The sequence below is a fragment of the Carassius carassius genome, chromosome 1 (assembly GCF_963082965.1).
Source record: "Carassius carassius chromosome 1, fCarCar2.1, whole genome shotgun sequence".
NCBI classification, from domain to species: domain Eukaryota; kingdom Metazoa; phylum Chordata; class Actinopteri; order Cypriniformes; family Cyprinidae; genus Carassius; species Carassius carassius.
In genome coordinates this window covers 34,090-54,754 of record NC_081755.1, presented here as the reverse complement: position 1 = coordinate 54,754, position 20,665 = coordinate 34,090, and the positions used below count along the sequence as shown (strand labels likewise).

At 39.9% G+C, this 20,665-nt stretch overlaps 1 protein-coding gene across 3 annotated transcripts; it reads right to left on the bottom strand.

The window, feature by feature from the left end:
* Positions 1-403: 403 nt before the first annotated feature.
* On the bottom strand, positions 404-10,360 carry LOC132132868 (growth hormone receptor-like). 3 transcript variants are annotated; one of them, XM_059545616.1, is made up of 9 exons: positions 10,058-10,360; positions 8,287-8,363; positions 3,074-3,191; positions 2,768-2,956; positions 2,128-2,306; positions 1,874-2,027; positions 1,701-1,788; positions 1,533-1,605; positions 404-1,357 (listed from the first exon to the last, which is right to left on the bottom strand). In XM_059545616.1, exons 3-9 carry the CDS (start codon positions 3,189-3,191, stop codon positions 626-628), a joined length of 1,533 nt encoding a protein of 510 aa, XP_059401599.1. In that variant the 5' UTR covers positions 8,287-8,363; positions 10,058-10,360; the 3' UTR covers positions 404-625. The 3 variants fall into 3 exon arrangements, with proteins under 3 accessions (XP_059401599.1, XP_059401430.1, XP_059401510.1); XM_059545447.1 differs by having other exon boundaries at positions 2,768-2,937; XM_059545527.1 differs by having other exon boundaries at positions 1,533-1,602; positions 2,768-2,937.
* Between the last annotated feature and the right edge of the window lie 10,305 nt (positions 10,361-20,665).

Here is a 20,665-nt window from a genome sequence, read left to right as displayed (position 1 = left end):
AAACGCTCTAATGGGACGGTGTTGTGTGGCTCATCATCATCACCATCATCATCATCATAGATGTACATACATTACATCATCACTCACTCAACGAGCAAACCATTATACCTGTGTTACAAAAGAGTTTCTTCAATTTAGAGTAAATGTTTATCCTGACGAGACTCGAAGGACGTTTAGTTGAAATGTGCTGGTCATGGATAAGAAGTGACTGGATTCCTGCTGAGATCTCAAGCAGTGACCCTTTCTCTCTCTATTTTTCCATCTGTCCGTTAAAGAAACGTGATTTGCTCATTTCAGTCATTTCTAGTCCATGAAATCTGATCTGATCTTCTCTACACGATAATCTCTCTCACACGTCATTAATTGCCTGTGAAATCTTATTTACATGAGGACGAAAAATTAATCTGACTGGTAGGTAAATAAATTACTTGACTTTCTATAATTCATATGAAATCTACACATTTTTCCAAACTAAACTCAATGAATCAAATTAAAATCATGTTCATTTAGTCCATATTATTGCATTATCTCTTTAATCGAGCAGGAGCAGTACTGCGAAACTAGACTTAGCACTTTAACAGGTGCTGCACTGCTGCTAATACGCTGCTCGTTTCTGTGTGTGTTATTAGATGCTTCTGCAGCTCCTGTCTGGTGAATGAGGTTGTGAAGGCATGACAGCTTCGCTCGGGTTCGACTCGATCGTGCTCAACAGCGCCTCCATCTGCTTCTCCAGCAGCGCTGCCAGCTGGCTGTTCTTGTCTGCTTCGTACTCCGCTCCCTCATTGAGCGGCAGGTAGGGCACCAGATGTAGTGTGCCAGCGAGCGTCACGCCATTCACACACATGTAGAAGTCTTGAGTGGGCGGCGCTGCGGGGGCGGGGCTTAGAATCATGCTGTAGTCCATGCCTCGGACAGATGTGAGCTCTGGTTGGGCGGAGCCAGGGTCTGCAAGGGGCGTGTCTTCCACACAGTAGGGGGCGGGGCTTAGAATCATGCTGTAGTCCATGCCTCGGACAGATGTGAGCTCTGGTTGGGCGGAGCCAGGGTCAGCAGGGGGCGTGTCTTCCTGACAGTAGGGGGTGGGGCTGCGGCAGTAAGGTGCAGGAGTGCAGTTGGTCTGAACAGACTGTTGTCCGTCAGGGCAGGTGACGTACTGCTTGATTGGCCCAATCAACACACACGGTGTGATTGTCCTGATCAGCACATCCTCCTGTATACCGTCAGACTGGATGCTGCTGGGTGTCACAGCCGGACTCGTGTCCTCGCTCACCTGGTACCACGTTTCCGTGCAGTACTGTGGCGACTTGTAGCAGTGAAAACTGGAGAAATGCTGATTGATCTCATCAATATTCCCCTTCTGTTGGGACAATAAAGAGCAGGAACTTCAAATTAAGTTCTGAATAAATCGTTCAACATTGTTGTCATAATGTTGCTATGCAGTCACTAAGCTATGTTCTGATCTGAACACTATTAACAACTCAAACAGTGTAACTCTGAGCTGGTGTGTGTGATGTGTGAAGGGACTCTCTGACCTTCAGCAGAGCGGGTTCAAGTCCTGGGATGCGCGGTTTGGGAATCGCTGGCAGGAAGAATGATTTAATCCTGCTGGAAGAACACAAGCAGTAAAAAAAATCCATGAGACAGTGATACAAAACACACAGAACTTAGCTAAATGAGGACCTTCCATAGACTTCACTGACCTCTTGCTTCGTGGGATGTTCCCCAAAGTGAAGATGATGAAGATCATGATGGCGATGCTGGTCACAAGGATCAAGGCCAACATTTGATCTGAGAGACAGACAGAGACACACTTAGAGCAGCAGCTATCAGTCATGACAGATGGGTTGATATATGTGTAAGTGTTTGTGAGTACCGGACAGAGCTCTGCCGTTGATGGTGACGATGATGGACTCACTCCATACACTCCAGTGTTTGTTGCTGGTGGTGCGGCAGCGCACACTGAACTCATACCTTCCCACCGGCAGATCCAAAAACTCCACATGTGGCTCGCGCAAACGCTCCATTCCCTACAGACCAATAGAAGACAAGTTGTTTGTCTCCATTCCTGTTTCTTCTACAGTTATCATGAAAATAGAGACATGATAAGCAGACTCTGTGTGTATGTACCCTCCAGTTGTCTGGCTGAGCGAGGTTTCTGTAGCGCAGCTCGTAGACCAGCATCATCAGTTGCTCATGCACCAGAGACTCAATCGGATGCAGCCAGGACACTAAAACACTGCGGCCGACTTCACCGATGCTCTCGTTCAGCATGATGTATGTCAAGTTAAAGGGTGGGTCGGTCTCCACTGGGGACAAAGAACACGAGACTCATTAACAAACATGATGATGAGCAAACCTCAGGAGAAACCTAGAACAGAAGAGTTCACAAAGACACACTAAGCTGTGAAAGCCTGAACGTTTACAACCATGTAGAGGCCTAATGTAGGGTCAGTATTTGGACAGTATAAACAGAGAGCAGTAGTTTGATGAAAACTCTCATAGTGCTTGTTATATGCTATGAAGTATCCTTCACATCAATGCCAATAAAAAAAAAAACTTTATTTTACAGAATAATCAATGTATATAACCGTATATTAAACTGTATGTGTGAATGGTTGAATAAGAAAAATCGAGCTGAGTGCGAACAGTCTGCAGGTCTGAGCTGAGCTCAGTGGATGAAGCTAGAGAAGCTTTTTCAAGAGCTGATGCCAGCTTCATCATATCCTGATGTTTTAGAGCATGTGTAATATTTAGTGTAAAGCATCACCTATCTCGACCACGTCCAGGCAGTGTTTCTTAGAGGTGATGGGCCCCGTGTGCGTGTGTGCCGTCACGTTCATGCAGTACATCTCCCAGACCTGAGTGTGTTTGGCATCGAAGAAGCAGCTGTTGATGCCGCCGCTCACGTAATCAGGACACTCCTGAGGAGCACGCTCACTGCGAGGAGACATGACGTCTGTTCACTATTCACAGCTACATGCTACATAACAAACACTAATCTGGTGAAAATGATGATAAATCAGAGCGAATGAATGTTACACAGATGTATTAAAGGCACAGTGTGAAATCTCACCCCATGGTGTACAGGAGCGTGTAGGTGACGTTGTCCTGATTAGCGATCGGATGCCACCAGCAGGTGAAGATCTCCATGTTGGGCGAGCGGCAGCGGTAAATATACGGCCTTTTGCCATCTGCGATGGAACAAACAAAGACTGAAGATCTCAGAGAAGACATCTATTGCAGCATAGCAGAGACAAATTACATGAAGCAACTACGGTGGAGTCAGAATTAACACAGAATGTATAGGTTTTACTGTATGTTAGCTTGCTTATTGTGCCCAAGAGCATAATTTATTTAAGCCCATATGCCCTTATTAATAAGAAACTGTGCTTCTAACCTCAGGTCCAGAGCTGTAGTAGCTATGTAAGGTTGTGACACTGTTTGCTAATGTTCATTTAAGCAATATTTTTGGGAAACACAGAATCGTTGAACCATGATGGTAACAACGGTACTTGTGACCATAGTTGGCTAACGATGCTTTTGGGAATCGCTCCCCAGAATTAGGGCTGTCACTTTTAGTTTCGAAAATCGATTGCACTATTAATTTTAAAAGAACTAACCAATTAAAAAATATAGATGATACCAGCAATTTTACGCGCCTGTAAGACCCAGTGATGTTGAAAGCGACCTCTTATGCTGTGTTCACACCAAACGCGAATAGAGCGTCTGGCGCAAATGATTTCAATGTTAAGTCAATGTAAAGACGCGTTTACACTCGTCTGGAGGTCTCGCGGCGCGGTAGACACGAATTCGCCTCATTCGCACCTCTAGAGAGAGATTCTGAGTTATGAAAAGGACCATTGCAAGCTGACAGCGGCCGGCTTTTGTGAGGGAAAATTGGCAGTAATACCCCCACCTTGAGCAGCTGTACCTGAGTGTCCCTGGGACGTCAGTGCGATCGGAGCACGTCTTCTTTTTGAACAGTTGTTTGAAATGGATTGAATCATTATTTAAAATAATCTTGGAGATTTATGAATTGCCTAACTCATAAATGCAGCCGGGTTGAAGCCTGCAGTGATGTTTTTCTTTTGTTATGGCAGCCGTCCCCTCTGCAGATATATTTTTCGAGCATGTTGCACTCCTGTTGCTGTTTGTTATTCTGCATGAAACTTCATGCCAATAAATAAGAAATATGGCTGACTTGTGTGTTTCCAGCGCTCTCTTTACGTTCGTCCGTTATTTGATGTTAAAAAAGGAAACGTCTTTTTTTTAGACATTGAAAATCGATTTTACAATCGATTCAATGAACTCTTATGTCTTAAAAATCGAAAATGATTTTTTTCACAAAAGTGACAGCCCTACCCAGAATGGTGCCGAAACATCTCAAGTGTTGATGTAGATGTTGTCAATGATATTTCCAGCTCTTTGAGTTGATGTGGCAATTTCTTACCGCAATATCAAGCGTGAAGATAATAAAACGTTATGAAGAAGAACATCTTATTGTGCTCAATTACAGTTTTTTACAACAGCTTGGACGCATTAATACTTAAGTCACTTATTTACAACAGCAGTCTATGTGAGCTAAGCTGTGAATCATTGCTTTTGGCACAAAATACATCCCTTGAATGACTACAGCTTTGAAAGGACATCAATTAATTTGTCACACAAACAATGCCAAAATGATATGTACCTACAGCCAGTTAACATGTTTACATACTCTTTAAACAACAGTTAAACCTAAAGGGATAGTTCACCCAAAAATGAAGAATAGCCCATGATTTACTCACCCTTTAGCCATCCTAGATGTATATGACTTTCTTCTTTCAGACAAATACAATCAGAGTTAAAATAAAGTCCTGGCTCTTCCAAGCTTTATAATGGCAGTGTATGGTGGTTGAAAGTTTGAATCCCATAAAGTGCAGAAGTCCATCATAAAAAGTGTAATGGATGCCTTGTGAAGAGAAGCGATGCACTTGTGTAAGAAATGGGTCGAGCGGATGACATATTCTGGCACATCACTTTTTATAATGGATGGATACACTTTATTAGATTTCTACTGGACTACTGAATATCAACAGCCATCGTTTCAGATCACTAAGGCTTTCCAGTCTGTGTTGGCATGGACCTCACTGCTGAGAGACACTCACCTTCATAACCAGTCTACAGGATAGACGTCCCACTGCCACATCTACACCATTACCACTGTTTGCTTTAAAAACATTAGTAAGTGTCTTAATTATCATGTATTTCCAAGCTAATGGTTACTGGGGATTAATGTTTAAGCTCTTGTATGTTCAATTAATTTGGGAGCAGGAACCCCAATATGGAACCATACCGCCAAAGATAAATTGATTAATAAACTCAAGTAACTTGCCAAAGTGGTCCTGTCTGAACTCTGACTGGATTCATCTGAAAGAAGTCAGCTTGAGGGTGAGTAAATCATGGGCTAATTTTCATGTTTGGGTGAACTATCCCTTTAAGTTCGAAACCTAGCAAAACTGAATATGACAGCAATTTTGCTACATTTCTACATTAATACCACAATGACATACTGTAAATTGTAAATCATATATTGAAATACCATCAGAATAGTTAGCTTAGTCACATTCAAGAATCCTGATAGATTTACACTACTATTTTCATTTGATTCACAGTTATACTGTTCTGACCTGCTGAATTAAATGTGCTAATCAGATCATACTGACTTATTTAGCTACAAGTTTAGTTGCTGACAGCAAAACATTGAACACAAAACGCTCCATTAGTGTCTTCAGTGTGAGATTATGACATGTGCGCTCATGCTAGCAGCTACACACTCCTACAAACACAGACACAGAGAGAGCGCTGTGACAGAGGAATCAACACAGCAATGAGCAGCTAAAAATCATCTGAGAAGCTCAAACCGGCGATTTGAGATCTCAGATATACTCACGGTCCGTTTTCACATTAAAAAGTCAATATAAAAACATTTAATACATGATGCAAAGACAGGCTGCATACTAAGAGTTAGTAAGATAGTAGTTATGTTTAGATATGGGGTAGGTTTAAGGGATGTAGAATATGGACATGCAGAATGAGGCATTAATATGAGCTTTACAAGAACTAATAAACAGAAAATATGCTAGTAATAGTTAATAGTGAGAGTATGCCTAATACATTTACATTTACAGACATTTTATCTTGTAGTATATTCAATTTATTCCTCAAACGCCCATTACTTGGTCTTCAAAAAGTCTTCAAATTAAAATGTCTTAACTTTTCCTTCATAAAATCTGCACAAACCCTGTATTTACTTATTTACATCTCTACACACACACACACACACACACACTCTCTCAATGTGCTATAGACATGCTTTAGCGGGTGAGTTAAGGACTCTGATCTGATGGTTTAGTGTTTACTAAGTGCTTTATTTACTTACATCAGTCTGTCATCATATGTTGACGTCACTCATGAAAGATAAACCTGAGGAAAGCTGAAAACCAGAGCGGATCAGGCCTGATGAAATATGATCAGAACTACTAGCCCTTTCTTTCACACAAAGGCACAAACAGATCGTTTTGAACAGTGTGGGGAAGGTTACTTTGGAAATTTAACAGATATACAATATAGTCAATAGTGTATTTATGTAAATAATTTAATTTGATTGCTTTTGATTTACTTTTCTAATTTAAAATTTCTAACTAATTGTGAATAAAAAAAATAACTGTGAATTACCCTGAAACATTTAAAGCAGGCAGGGTTAACTTTACACTAGTACTCAACACTGATTACGGTCAAAATACTTCATCTCTTGAATTAAGATTAAATTAATTCATTTAAAGCACAGCCGCCACAAAATCAGACTTTAGCGACACTTTAATTTGAGATCGTTCTGAGGTTAAATACAGATTTAAAATAAAAAGATAAGGTTTAATAGCTATGATACTGTTTTAGAAATCAATTCTTTAGATAGCTATGACGGGAAAAATAAAGCATATACATAAACCCAAATATGGAATAAAAGTGTGCTACTCTGTGTCCTAAACTCCTGAAAAATTTTAGAGCAATCAATCTGATTTATGAAAGGAATCAATCATATCTGTATGTGTGTGTGAAAATATTCAGATGTAATCCTGTAACCATTAACATTTCACAAGTCACTTTAATTACACATTTTTTCTCAGTGCCTGTAGCAGATTACAGTTACATTTATATTATAATTAAATTACATAATTCAGTTACATTTAACTAGGTACTCTATATTTTTTGAAAGTTTTATATTTGAAATTAGGAGTTTATTGAAGAAAAGCTCGTAGTTCATGGTTTGTTAATAGCGTGAATTAGACCTTAAAAGAAAGAGTGACCAGATTTTTCCCTTGTGTCCCCACATAAGATGCACTTTTCTAACTCGTCTGTTTTTATATTAAACGTGATTAATAATAAAAGAGATTCGGACATAAAGCAGGTCTTGATGTTTCTCTCACTCTTAGGATGTGTTGTCCATGGATGGCAGAAGCCTCATATAAGCTCATATGTATTCATGATTCAGAGTCAAAAGATCATGATCTCGATTCAAACACACGCAATCTTTTTCCTAAATGATGATAATTCTGATATATAAACATTTGAAATCACAATCCCATCTGAATATTTAACAGCTTCACAAACAGTAGGCTACATTTCTGTGTTGCAAACATTAAATAATAATGAAAGTACTGGAATAAAAGTCCGGATATAGACTCTGATGTTGTGATAAAGAGTAGCAGACCTTTAGAACAAATGTTACGTTTCAAATAAAGAGATGTGTATGGTACATTATGCCAGTGATGTCTTCGTTTAAAAAACACTGGACGAAACAATCTTCATTCTCTTATTTCAAGTGACTCTTTTCCATAATTAATTCTTTTAAAATAATAAATATTTTCAAATAGACTCATTTGTTAAAATGTAGACATCAAGTAAATTAGACAAGATTATTTTGTTTGGTTGTCTGATGTTTTGTTTTCACAATCGTCAGATCTCTATTGTAAAAATCAATTATTCAAAGCCATCTAATCAATGCTATCAGTTCTGTTTCTAATATTCAGATGTAGACTAGTGTGTAAAATGTACAATCTATCAGACGTTTTGTAGTGCATCAATAAGGATTTGGTCCAATTATTCTGTGTTATAATGCTTCTCATCCAGTGTGAAGAGTTCTGCAAACCACAGCCCAATCACCAATGACTCCTCCTCCTCCTCCTCCAGCACACACCTCCCTTTCGTTTGGTTTGTTCTGTGATCCGTGACGAGGTCTTCACTCACCTTCCTTGGACGACTGCAGCGCTTCAGTGACGCTCATCCAGTGAAGCGTCAGGAGCAGAAAGCACAGCATCACGCGTCTGCAACACAAAACAGCACTGCTACACTTCACTGCATGAGCTGACAGTACACACACACACACACACACACACACACAGGTGTAACAATAAATCCCACATCATGCAGAACTTCAGAGCTACACATCTTTAAAAACACTGAGATCTGTTGACAAAGGCTGATAGGAACTGGAAATACTTGAACCCTCATTATGTCACACGGACTCGAATGCACAGCTTTCAGTCACGTGACCGTCTCCAAGACCTGGAGGGTAAAACATCCACAGAAATGCAGGACAAGCCTGGCAACACCCCAGCTGCATCACCACCTTCATTTTTCTAATAACTCAGAGTCTGTTATTCCTTACTTCAACGACTGGTTTGATCTCAGAAAACCTACAACAGCCTAGAATCACTGAACCGATATATGACTATTAGTTAACTCTAAACACAAATAACACACAGTTGACATTAGAAGTGAAGCGAGTTATTACATAATGATGATGAAAGACAAACATGATGAACATTAAAGCCTCTCTCCATCACATCAGATCATGTCGACTGGAGAAACCCAGGAAATGATTCACAGTGACTGTAGCTTCCACATCGTTTCCTCGAAGCACCAATCTTTGATCTAACTGTGTTACACAAAAGCAGAGTGATGACATGCATGAGTTACAAAAGCATCTTTAATGCTGTTGTGACTGCGGCTCTGGCGTGATATGTGTTGTTGTGAGGTATGATGGGATTGCTAATGCTAGTCAGGATCTGTTTCCTCTAAGAACGCTGTTCATTGAACTCAGCCCAACACTGCGCTCGCAGTGACATTCATAACAAAACGAAAATGATTATAGTTATTATAATTATTATAGTTAATTATTAGCCGTTCATTACAAACAACATTTATTTTAAAGGGGTGCAGTCTAACATCTGTTAATGCTTTGTTTTCTGGTAGTTAAGTGACCTGAGGTTGACTTTTGACATGTGAGAACACTTCCAGTGAAAAAAACAGTGATAAAACACTGATGGTACGAAGCTTAAGAGTCTCAACAGCGGGAATCTCACAAACACACACACACACACACACACACACAATGAATTCATTTACAAAATATATGTAGTATAATTACAATGAAGCCTGATAGTTATGATAGTTACACACTTTTTACATCACATTCTCATTGCTGTAATCTGTCTGAATAACTTCCTAAATACATAATGAATACCTTTAACACAAACACAAGAATCAATTCTAAAACACACATCAGTTAATAAAACTGTGCAGTCCAGTAAAATGTGTTCAATAGCAATATAAAAAAGCTTTGTAGAATATTCCAATAATTACTGTTTTACTTAAAGAGCAGTCTTAGTCAATATCTGTTGTCTCTCTATGATTCAGGTCTTATTGAAACAGTCTTATCTTATTCTCTTATATGTGTTATATATGTCACAAAAAACCTCCAACTGGATGACATCCTTCAGCCATATTAACACATGATATGAAAGATCTGTCATCTCAAAGATAGATGAGGTGTTTTATGTCCAAACGGGATCCATGACAGTGACGGACATGTTAATTTTAACATACTTCAGCATATTTACAATGAAAGAGCACAAGCTATCTGTCACAGAGCCAGCTATATTTGCCAGGTTTATTAAAACACTAGATTAGAAAGCAAGCCAGAGCAGGGGAAATGCAGAAAAGAAGCTGAACGGACCTGTTAGATCAGCAGGATTGAGTCCGATAGAAAGCGCTTCAGACAGAGTCCATGTTCAGTTCTCATACCTCTCGCCACTTTAACAGCTGAACGCCTCTACCTTGATGAACCCAACACTTCTCTCTCCACACTCACAAAGGTACACACCTGCTCTTGTGTTCATGAAGATGAGCTTACAGAGGAGATAATGGAGTAATCCTGATACAGCAGATCATATGACAACAACTTACAAACACACAGCGGAGAGATCTAGAAACTCAGCAGGTCCCTGGGAACGAGACTAAAACCTGTCAGACCAGATTCACTCCCACACGACACAGTGCAGGAAGCTCAAATCAATAACTGCATACTACACAAACTCACTGCACATCTGTATGTATTGGGTTTGTTTTAGTCGCATGATGATGTTCATACAATTAAAGTTTATTTATGCTGGAATGTTTGTCCTGACAGAAGCTGAATAGAGAGAAAAACAGCAACCATCACTGCAAACGCAGCAGGATTTATCTGAAACATCTCACAGAACAGAGCCATTTTTATGTGAAATCAGCCCAGTGTTCACTTGTGTGTTTATTATTAATCAACATGAATGATTAAATACACAGGAGTGCAATGTTTACACCAATGACTACAATAGGGGCATATGTACCTTAGGAGCTTGGCCACTAATAATAGCATTAATACATTTTATAGAGTGTCTATTTAAACTAAGCTCAAAAAACCCACCTTGATGGCAAAGGCTATTAACACTAACTCAGCCCACCTGTGTGTGCTCGGACCAGCTAAAGACCAGCGTAAACCAGCTAAAGACCAGCTAAAGACCAACTTAAACCAGCTAAAGACCAGCTAAAGACCAACTTAAACCAGCTAAAGACCAGCTAAAGATCAGCTTAAACCAGCTAAAGACCAGCTCATGACCAGATAAAGACCATCTTAAACAAGCTAAAGTCCAGCTCATGACCAGATAAAGACCATCTAAAACTAGCTAAAGACCATCTTAAATCAGCTAAAGACCAGCTCATGACCAGCTTAAACCAGCTAAAGACCAGTTTAAACCAGCTAAAGACCAGCTAAAGATCAGCTTAAACCAGCTAAAGACCAGCTCATGACCAGATAAAGACCATCTTAAACAAGCTAAAGTCCAGCTCATGACCAGATAAAGACCATCTAAAACTAGCTAAAGACCATCTTAAATCAGCTAAAGACCAGCTCATGACCAGCTTAAACCAGCTAAAGACCAGTTTAAACCAGCTAAAGACCAGCTAAAGATCAGCTTAAACCAGCTAAAGACCAGCTAATGACCAGCTTATGACCAGCTAAAGACCACCTGAAACCAGCTCAAATCAGCTATAGACCAGTTCAAACCAGCATACTAGCTTCAAGTCCTGCTTAACCAGCATCTGCTGTTTTGTTCAACAGGGAATTGATGGGAGGTAGAGTGATTTTCCAGCTCTGCACAGAAGAAAACTAACTGACCTTTACTGTCCCAGTGGACACATGAACAACACAGATGGTGCTGTAACTGGACACACATTAATGAAGACATCAGATACACTGAGATGATGAAAAGTTCAGCGGCTCCAATGGGACAAACAAGCCTTTTCATCTCAACACCAATCAGCAGGCTGTGTCTCATTAATTTGCTCAACTGACCTCGTCACCCGCTTAACTTTGAGCAGTAAATATCTCACTCATGTTCTCCAGTGAACCCCTGATTTTGGTCAGTTGATGGAAGGTGTCATGTGTAAAGCTCTCTACAAGCTCTGACGATGTTCAGAGATCATGTCACCTTTGGTTCTGTAGTAGAGTCAATCAATCAACAGGATCGGTTCTGGAAACAGAAGTCTCTTTATTCAGCTCGTGTCAGCTTAGTTTAGGGGTGTGTGATCTTGACAAAGAAAGATTATTATAAAAAAACAAATTCTCGATAACGCTAATTAAATAAAAAGGTGTTTTGTGCTGGCCTGACATGGATAAATACAATATACTACAATATAGCCTATTTCAGTGCTGTATGACAAATTAATTAAGAGGAGTTTCACAAAATGGTTGTTTTTGCTGTAGGCATCATTTACTCCAGCAGATCTCTAGTGCTCTGTGTCTGACAGAAGCTTCTGTTTGTGCTTGCTGCTGTGTCCATCTCTCATAAGCCCCTTTCACACTGCGATTCTGGAAAATACATGGGTAATGTGTCCCGGCAATTGCTCCCGGGTCGCTAGATTTTGCACTTTCACACTGCCAGTGATTACCCGGAATATGTGCGTTCATTGACACACAACCCGTAAAGGTCCTGTAAAGACACGTGACATCAGGTTGGGACGTGTAATGTACGAGTCGAAAATGCTAGGCATGTTACCTTTCACTTAAGCTGGAGAAAGATCTCAGCGTCAGCGCGGAAAGTGAGGAACTAACTGATCTCTGCTTCATTACAGTTTGCACATATTTGTTTCGTCGCAAACGCCGATCTGCCTTCAAAACACCCGGTAAAAAATTTGCGCAATAACATGCGTCATCACTACGACACGGCATTGGTTTTGGCTTTTGTTCACATATCGCTCAATCCGGGACTGAACCTGGCAATGTTACTAGGTCTTCGACCTGGGATCAATCCTAGAATCAATCCCGGGACGTCTTTGCTTTCACACAGAAGGCAACCCGGCAATTTTTACCGGGTCCAATTTGCAGTGTGAAAGGGGCTTATGTTCATCATCTGTATATTTTGGTTCCAATAAGAGAGGCTGGGCAAAAAATGGAACTCATTATTTTGGGTTTCTTTGTGCAAAAAAAAATAAATAAATAAAAAACAAAGAATATACACTTATTATCTCGTAGCTTTGTAACATTACAGTTGAACCACTTATGTCACACGAGCCCTTTTCACACTGCGATTCCGGCAAATACATGGGTAATGTGTTCCGGCAATTGTTCCCGGGTCGCTAGATTTTGCACTTTCACACTGCCAGTGATTACCCGGAATATGTGCGTGCGTTCACACACAAGGTCCCATAACGACACGTGACATCAGGGCGTGACGTGTAATGTACGAGTCGAAAACGCTAGGCACGTTATACTTTCACTGAAGCAAGCGAACGATCTTAGCGTCAGCGCGGAAAGTGAGGAACTAGCTGATTTCTGCTTCATTACAGTTTGCACTTTTTTTTTTTCCGCAAACGTTGGTCTTCCTTCAAAACAGCCGCACGATAACGTGCATCATCACTACGACACGGCATTAGATCTGGCTTTTGTTCACACAGCACTAGTCCCGGGATTGAACCCGGCAATGTTACTAGGTCCCCGACCCGGGTTCAATGCCGGAATCAATCCTGGGATGTGTTTGCTTTCACACAGAAGACGACCCGGCAAGGTTCCGGCAATTTGCCAGGTACGACGTTCAGTGTGAAAAGGGCTACGGACTACTTTATTGATCATCTTGGTACTTTACTGGGCCTTGATCGTGGGAGGGTCAGAGAGGTCTCGAATTTTATCAAATATATCTTAACTTGTGTTAGACACTATTTGAATCATCAACCAAACAAAGATTTTTATAATTCAATTCAATTCAAGTTTATTTTTTATTTTGCATTTGGCAGATGCATAGACAGTTTTTAATCTGAATCAGATTGTATAATTTCAAAATTTGAAGCAGAAACAGAAGGGTCTGACTTCAGATTTAGCCCTGAACACCTTGATTAGCTGCTTCAGGTGTGTTTGATTGGGCTTGGAGCTGAAATCTGTAGGATGTAGATCTCCAGGAGCAGGGTTGGAGACCACTGACATAAAATATCTGCAGAGAACAAAAACAGTACACGGGCTTATGAAGGCAGATCCACTCTCTGCCAGCACACCAGCGATACAGCAATTCCTTGGGTACCGCTGTAAACAAAACAGAGCTGCTTACAATCTTAATATGCAGAATACATAGGGTTGCCAACCGTTCGTATAATACAGAATCGTCCTGTATTTAGGCACCAAAGAAACATTCTGTATGAAAGCTATACGGAACGCAGTTTGTCCCGTATTTAAGGCATATGCTGTATGATCACCAGACCATACAAATAACAAACTCTAAACTGAGAATTAATCACTCTTTTGTGTGTTTGAACCAAGCACCAACCTCCCGCTCTCTTTCGTGAGGCCAATAAGGAAGTGACTAAAACTGCAATTCATCAACTGGCCGCTTGAGGCTGGTTGCAAAAGGGAATCAGTCCCATAGACTCCCCATGTTAAAATGCCCAACTTTACAGCAGGAAAAAACATGTTTATAGCCTGGTGCAAAAAAAGATTTTGGTCTAAATAGCTAATTTTGCCCTTCATGACAACTGTGAGGGGGGTGAATTTTTTTATAACTCATCCGTTTAAATTATATTAAGACTTAAAGTTCTGCATAATTAAGGGCGTAGCCACTTGAGTGACAGGTGGATTGCCGCTGCTGACACTGCCGTCGTGCTAGGTGGGTGTGGCTTCGGCAACTAGCTCCCGCCTTTTTGCCCATTTTTGATTCCGGGAGAGTCGCACGGTGACCCTCTGCCAAGATGGCAATTGCCCGCTCTACACACTTTATGCTTCAAAAACACTTCAGGAGTCTACGGGTGACGTCACGGACACTACGTCCATGTTTTTATACAGTCTATGGTTTGAACATAGCCATTCAAGGGAGGCTTTAGGAGTTACAGGTGTTTCTCAATAAATTTGAATGTTGTGAAAAAGTTCATTTATTTCAGTAATTCAGCTCAAATTGGGTATTATTGGATAAATAAATTCAGTGCACACAGACTGATGTAGTTAAAGTATTTGGTTCTTTTAATTGTGAGGATTTTGGCTCACATTTATCAAAAACCCACCAATTCACTATCTCAACAAATCAGAATATGGTGACATGCCAACCAGCTAATCAACTCAAAACACCTGCAAAGGTTTCCTGAGCCTTCAAAATGGTCTCTCAGCTTGGTTCACTAGGCTACACAATCATGAGGAAGACTGCTGATCTGACAGTTGTCCAGAAGACAATCATTGACACCCTTCACAAGGAGGGTAAGCTACAAACATTCATTGCCTAAGAAGCTGGCTGTTCACAGAGTGCTGTATCCAAGCATGTTAACAGAAAGTTGAGGAAAAAGTGTGGAAGAATGCACAAGATGCACAACCAACTGAGAGAACCGCAGCCTTATGAGTATTGTCAAGCAAAATAATATCAAGAATTTGAGTAAACTTCATAAGGAATGGACTGAGGCTGTCAAGGCATCAAGAGCCACCACACACAGAAGTGTCAAGGAATTTGTTAACAGTGGAAGTTCGGGGCAGCTGAGCCGGCACATAACACATGTCATAACCAAAGGTTATGTGATTGGCTTATGGGTACACCAATGATTTTAAACTTCAGACAAGTGCCCCCCCCCCACAAGAAAGTAAACACTTATCAATTATGCCCTTCCAGGCTCTGTCTACGAAGCAAAGCGAAGTAGCAGAGTTTGGTATTACCAGGCTACAAAAATTCACTAATTTGTTGTGATGAACTGGTGGGTGTTAAATGCGAGCCAAAATCATCACAATTAAAAGAACCAAAGACTTGACTTCAGTCTGTGTGCATTTAATTTATTTAATACACAAGTTTGAGTTGAATTACTGAAATAAATGAACTTTTTTATGACATTCTAATTTATTGAGAGGTTTTTAACGTCCGCATTTTGACTTCAGCAAATCAGTTTGAGCGAATCAACATCAAGTCACGCAAGAAAACATGCTTTTTACCTGAGGGAAGACGTGATCAATGAGGAAAGTTGTTGTTAAATACCTAAATACAAACAATTTATAGGCTGTTTAAATAACTTCCAGCATATTCAAGGTTAAGAATATAATTCATAAAACACAAAATGACCAATGAAGTGTCAAGCAATTATCTTTAATGGAAGAATATTCATTTTCATATTTACTCTAGTAGGCCTACTGTACATTACACACACGCATATCAGAATCAGAAAAACCTCAAGTCAAGTCAAGTCAATTTTATTCTCACATCACCACAGCTCACGTGCCTTGGTGAGTGAAATTCTTGGGAGTGTGCTCCAGAAATTGCAGAAACAGTTAACATATAACCATACAGACTTCAACAGATGAAAATGTGCAATATGCACATACATATAGTCAGTACACACAGTTTACTATTTGACATACTTTTTTTTTTTATATATATATATATTTTTATTAGAATTTTGTATACAAGTAACAAAACAAAAAAAAAAAACAGACAGGAAATATATACAGAATAGAAACCACAAGCCAAACAGAACACAGACACCAAAAAAACAAAACAGGGCATATTTAAAAACAACAATAATTAAGTACACTGCTGCACCGCTGACACTAGAATCTCAACACAAGTACTAAACAGAGATGATAAAGGTGGTTGGCACTCTATGAACTCCCTTGTTGGTCCAATTCAGTGTTGTATTTGTCAAGGTGAGCCAAAAATGGCTCCAAAATATCTGAAAATTTATTAAGATTGTCCATCATGCCATAGCGGACCTTCTCCATATGCAATATACCAATGAGCTCACTTAACCAGATCCTAAACTGAGGCGCAGTATCTGACTTCCAAAGTTTTAAAATCATTTTCTTTGCAACTACCATTCCATACATAATTGTGCTTTGCATCGAAACTCTGTGATTAAGTAAAGAAGGAGAAACCCCAAACAATGCAATCAATGGGTCAGGTTCAAATATACAGCTGTACATGTCAGAGAACCACTTAAATATGCTACACCAAAAATTATTCTGTTTCGGACATGTCCAAAAGATGTGAGTCAGGGAGCCCTCTGCAGATTTACATCGGTCACAAAGCGATGAAATGGTGAGAAAAATTCTGTGCAATTTGGTCTTTGAGTAGTGAAGCCTGTGCATCACCTTAAATTGGATTAACTGATGCCTGGTGCTAATAGAACAAGATCGGATCCTAGCAAGACCTTCCCTCCAAACACCATCTCCAATCTGCATTCCCAGCTCCTCCTCCCAGGAGTTTTTCAGAAAGTGTGTAGCATAAGCTGTTCGATCAGAGAATATATTTACAAAGCCGGAGACCAATTTTCTAGAATCAAGTGGGCCCAACAAAAGCTTATAGATCATTTTATCTTCCGGAAGAGACTCAAAATTGGGCACACATTGACGAACATAATTTCTAATCTGCAAATATCGGAAAAAATGTGTTGCGGGAAGAGAAAACTTATTTTGTAACTGTGCAAATGTGGCAAACTGTTTATTAACATACAGGTCTTTCAAAGTGACCACACCCTTTAGCCTCCAACTGTTAAAAGACCCGTCCGAGTGGGATGGAGAGAATGCATGATTGCGAAATACTGGAGCATGGATAGAAGTGTCTGGTAGTCTGCAGTCCTTTCTAATTTGCCGCCATATTTTTAAGCAATTAAAGATAATCATATTATCCATCTTAACAGTTGCAGGAGGTCTGGGCGTTGAGAAAAGAAGTGCCGGAAGAGAGCTATTTTTGACATCACTCATTTCAATGGCAACCCAGGGGGGAGTCTCGGCAGATAACTCCATATTATATCCTTCCTGCCAATAAACCAGGGCTCTAGCATTCGCTGCCCAGTAATAATGCAGAAAATTCGGCAGTCCTAACCTCCCATTTTCCCTGGTTTATGTAAATGAGTTTTTGAAATTCTGTGTGCTTTAAAGCCCCAAATAAAAGGAAGAATTATCGAATCCAAAGATTTGAAAAAAGATCGTGCCAAAAAAATAGGTAGATTTTGAAAAAGATACAAGAACCTCGGCAGGGAAACCATCTTAATGGCATTTATACGACCCACCATAGAAAGAGGAAGAGTCTTCCATTTTTCAATGTCCCTCCTCAGTTTCTCCAGTTTCTCAAGAAAATTCATTTTAAAAATTAGTTTAGGGTCTTTTGGCAAAACTACACCAAGATACTTCAGCCTGTTTGTAATTTTGAACGGGAGATTATGCAAAAATTCAGTGTTGAGATCCGCGCCCAGTGACATGGACTCACTTCTGCCAGTTAATTGTATATCCGGAAACTTCACCAAATGTTTTAATAAGATCCAGCAATACAGGAACTGATTTTTCTGGTTGTGATATAAAAAGAACAACATCATCCGCGTATAGGGAAATATGGTCATCCACATTACCCAGTCGGATGGGTTCAATAGAAGGATGATTCCTGATACTAATGGCAAATACAGGAACTGATTTTTCTGGTTGTGATATAAAAAGAACAACATCATCCGCGTATAGGGAAATATGGTCATCCACATTACCCAGTCGGATGGGTTCAATAGAAGGATTATTCCTGATACTAATGGCAAGAGGCTCAATGGCAATGGCAAAGAGCAATGGGCTGAGGGGGCAGCCCTGGCGAGTCCCATGGTGTAATCGGAATGGCAATGATCTTTCTTGATTCGTGAGAATGGAGGAAGATGGATGAGCATATAGCATTGTAATCCACGACACAAATTGACAACCAAATCCAAACTCCTCCAATGCCTTTACCATGTATGCCCATTCTACTTGATCGAATGCCTTTTCCGCATCTAGGCAAAGGGCAGCCACCTTCGAGCCCTTACTATACCTATGATACATTATATTCATCAATCTTCTGACATTAAAAAAGGAAAATCTATTTGGGACAAAGCCAGTTTGATCAGTGTGAAAGATGGATGATATATATTTATTTAACCTATTTTCTTATAACTTGGTAAAAATTTTAATGTCTGAGTTCAGTAGTGCGATAGGACGAAACGATGAAGGTTCAGCTTCGTCCCTACCTTCTTTTAATAACAGTGAAATATTAGCTTCATACAATGTGGGTGGAAATTTCTGGGTTCCAAATGAATGATTGAACATCCTCAAAAGAAGAGGAGCAATCTTCATAGAAAATTTTTTATACAGTTCAATTCCGAAACCATCTGGGCCAGCAGCCTTGCCATTGGGAAATGATTTTTAAGCATCCAGAATCTCCTGCGTGGTAATGTCAGAATTCAAAGCTTCACGAGCAGCCGCAATTAATTTAGGGAGTCTTAGATGCTCCATCCAGTCAGAAACATTCCCTTTTGCTTTTGACATATATAACTCTTCATAATATTCCCTAAAACGATTGTTTATCTTTTTAAGATCAATAACTAGATCTCCAGTCTTTGATTTAATCTTATGAATGGCTCTACTAGCTTGCAAGCCTCTCAACTGTTGGGCCAGCAATTTATGGGGCGTATCCCCAAACTCGAAGTGTTTCTGCCTGATCTTAAACAATTGATCGCATATCTGACTGGAAAGTATAGTGTTATATTCATATTTGAGTTTAAGAATATTTTGTAAGGTGGAAGGGCTGGAGGAAGTCCTATAGACAAGTTCAAACTGCGATAGTTCAATTTCGATTTCTGACAGTCGCTTTCGCCGTTCCTTTTTCAGAGAAGATTCAAAAGATATTATGTGACCCCGAATCACAACTTTAAAAGTTTCCCATAAAGTGGAGTCTGTGACTTCCGAATTGTCATTACTCTCTAGGAATTCTGAAATCTTAGTGGATATATATTGACAGAATGATGCATCAGAAAACAGTGATGGGTGGAGACTCCAGGTAAACTGCTGTTTTTTATAATTAAGATCAAGGACCAATGAAGTAGGAGAGTGGTCAGAAATGAGAATATTGTGATATTTTGAGGCAATAACGTTGGATATCAATTTAGAGTCAATTAAAAAATAATCTATTCTCGAAAAGGATTTATGCATTTGTGAGAAAAAAGATTAATCTCTATCTGTAGGATGTCCAAGCCTCCAAATATCAACTAGATTCATAGAAGATATTAAGTCATTTAAAACCATGGAGGAGGTAGATGAGTGATTTGACTGGGCTGACCTATCAAAACGGCTGTCGAGCACACAATTGAAATCACCGCCTACAATTAAATGTGTATCCGAGAGATCAGGCAGCGAACTAAATATCTTACGGAAGAAAGCTGGGTCATCAAAATTTGGACCGTATACATTAAGGAGCGTAACATGAAATGAGTGAATGTAGCCAGTTACCAAAATAAACCGGCCATTTGGGTCACTCACAGTAGAAACTAGATTTTAAATGAGAAAACACTTTAGCTCGCTTGAGAACGTGACCCAGCCCGCGCACATTCCAACTAGTAAAAGTGATGCCACCTCCTGGCGAAAGTATATCAGGATGCATACAGATTTTGCATAGTAGCAGCGTACAAATAAAATGCCCTAATAAAATAATAAGAAAGACAAGAGAAACACATGAAAACGAGCAAGAACATCACCCCCCCCCCCCCCCTCCCACTTTCCCAAACAAAGTGAGACTGCAAACCCAACATACTCTCTTAGGGACTGCCGGACCATACAGGAACAACTAACCGGCCACTAAGTTAACACAGGGACCCTGCGTCCTCTCAACTAATGAGGACAAGTGTTTGTGAAAATCAACAGCAAAAAATATATATGTTAACGCACATACACACATACCTTACAAGCTGTCATATAAATGTCCCGGTTGATGTACAAACAGCATAAAAGTCACATACCGAAAGTCAAGACAGAGTCTCTGCAAAAGTCTCAGCATCCTTCGGGGACGAA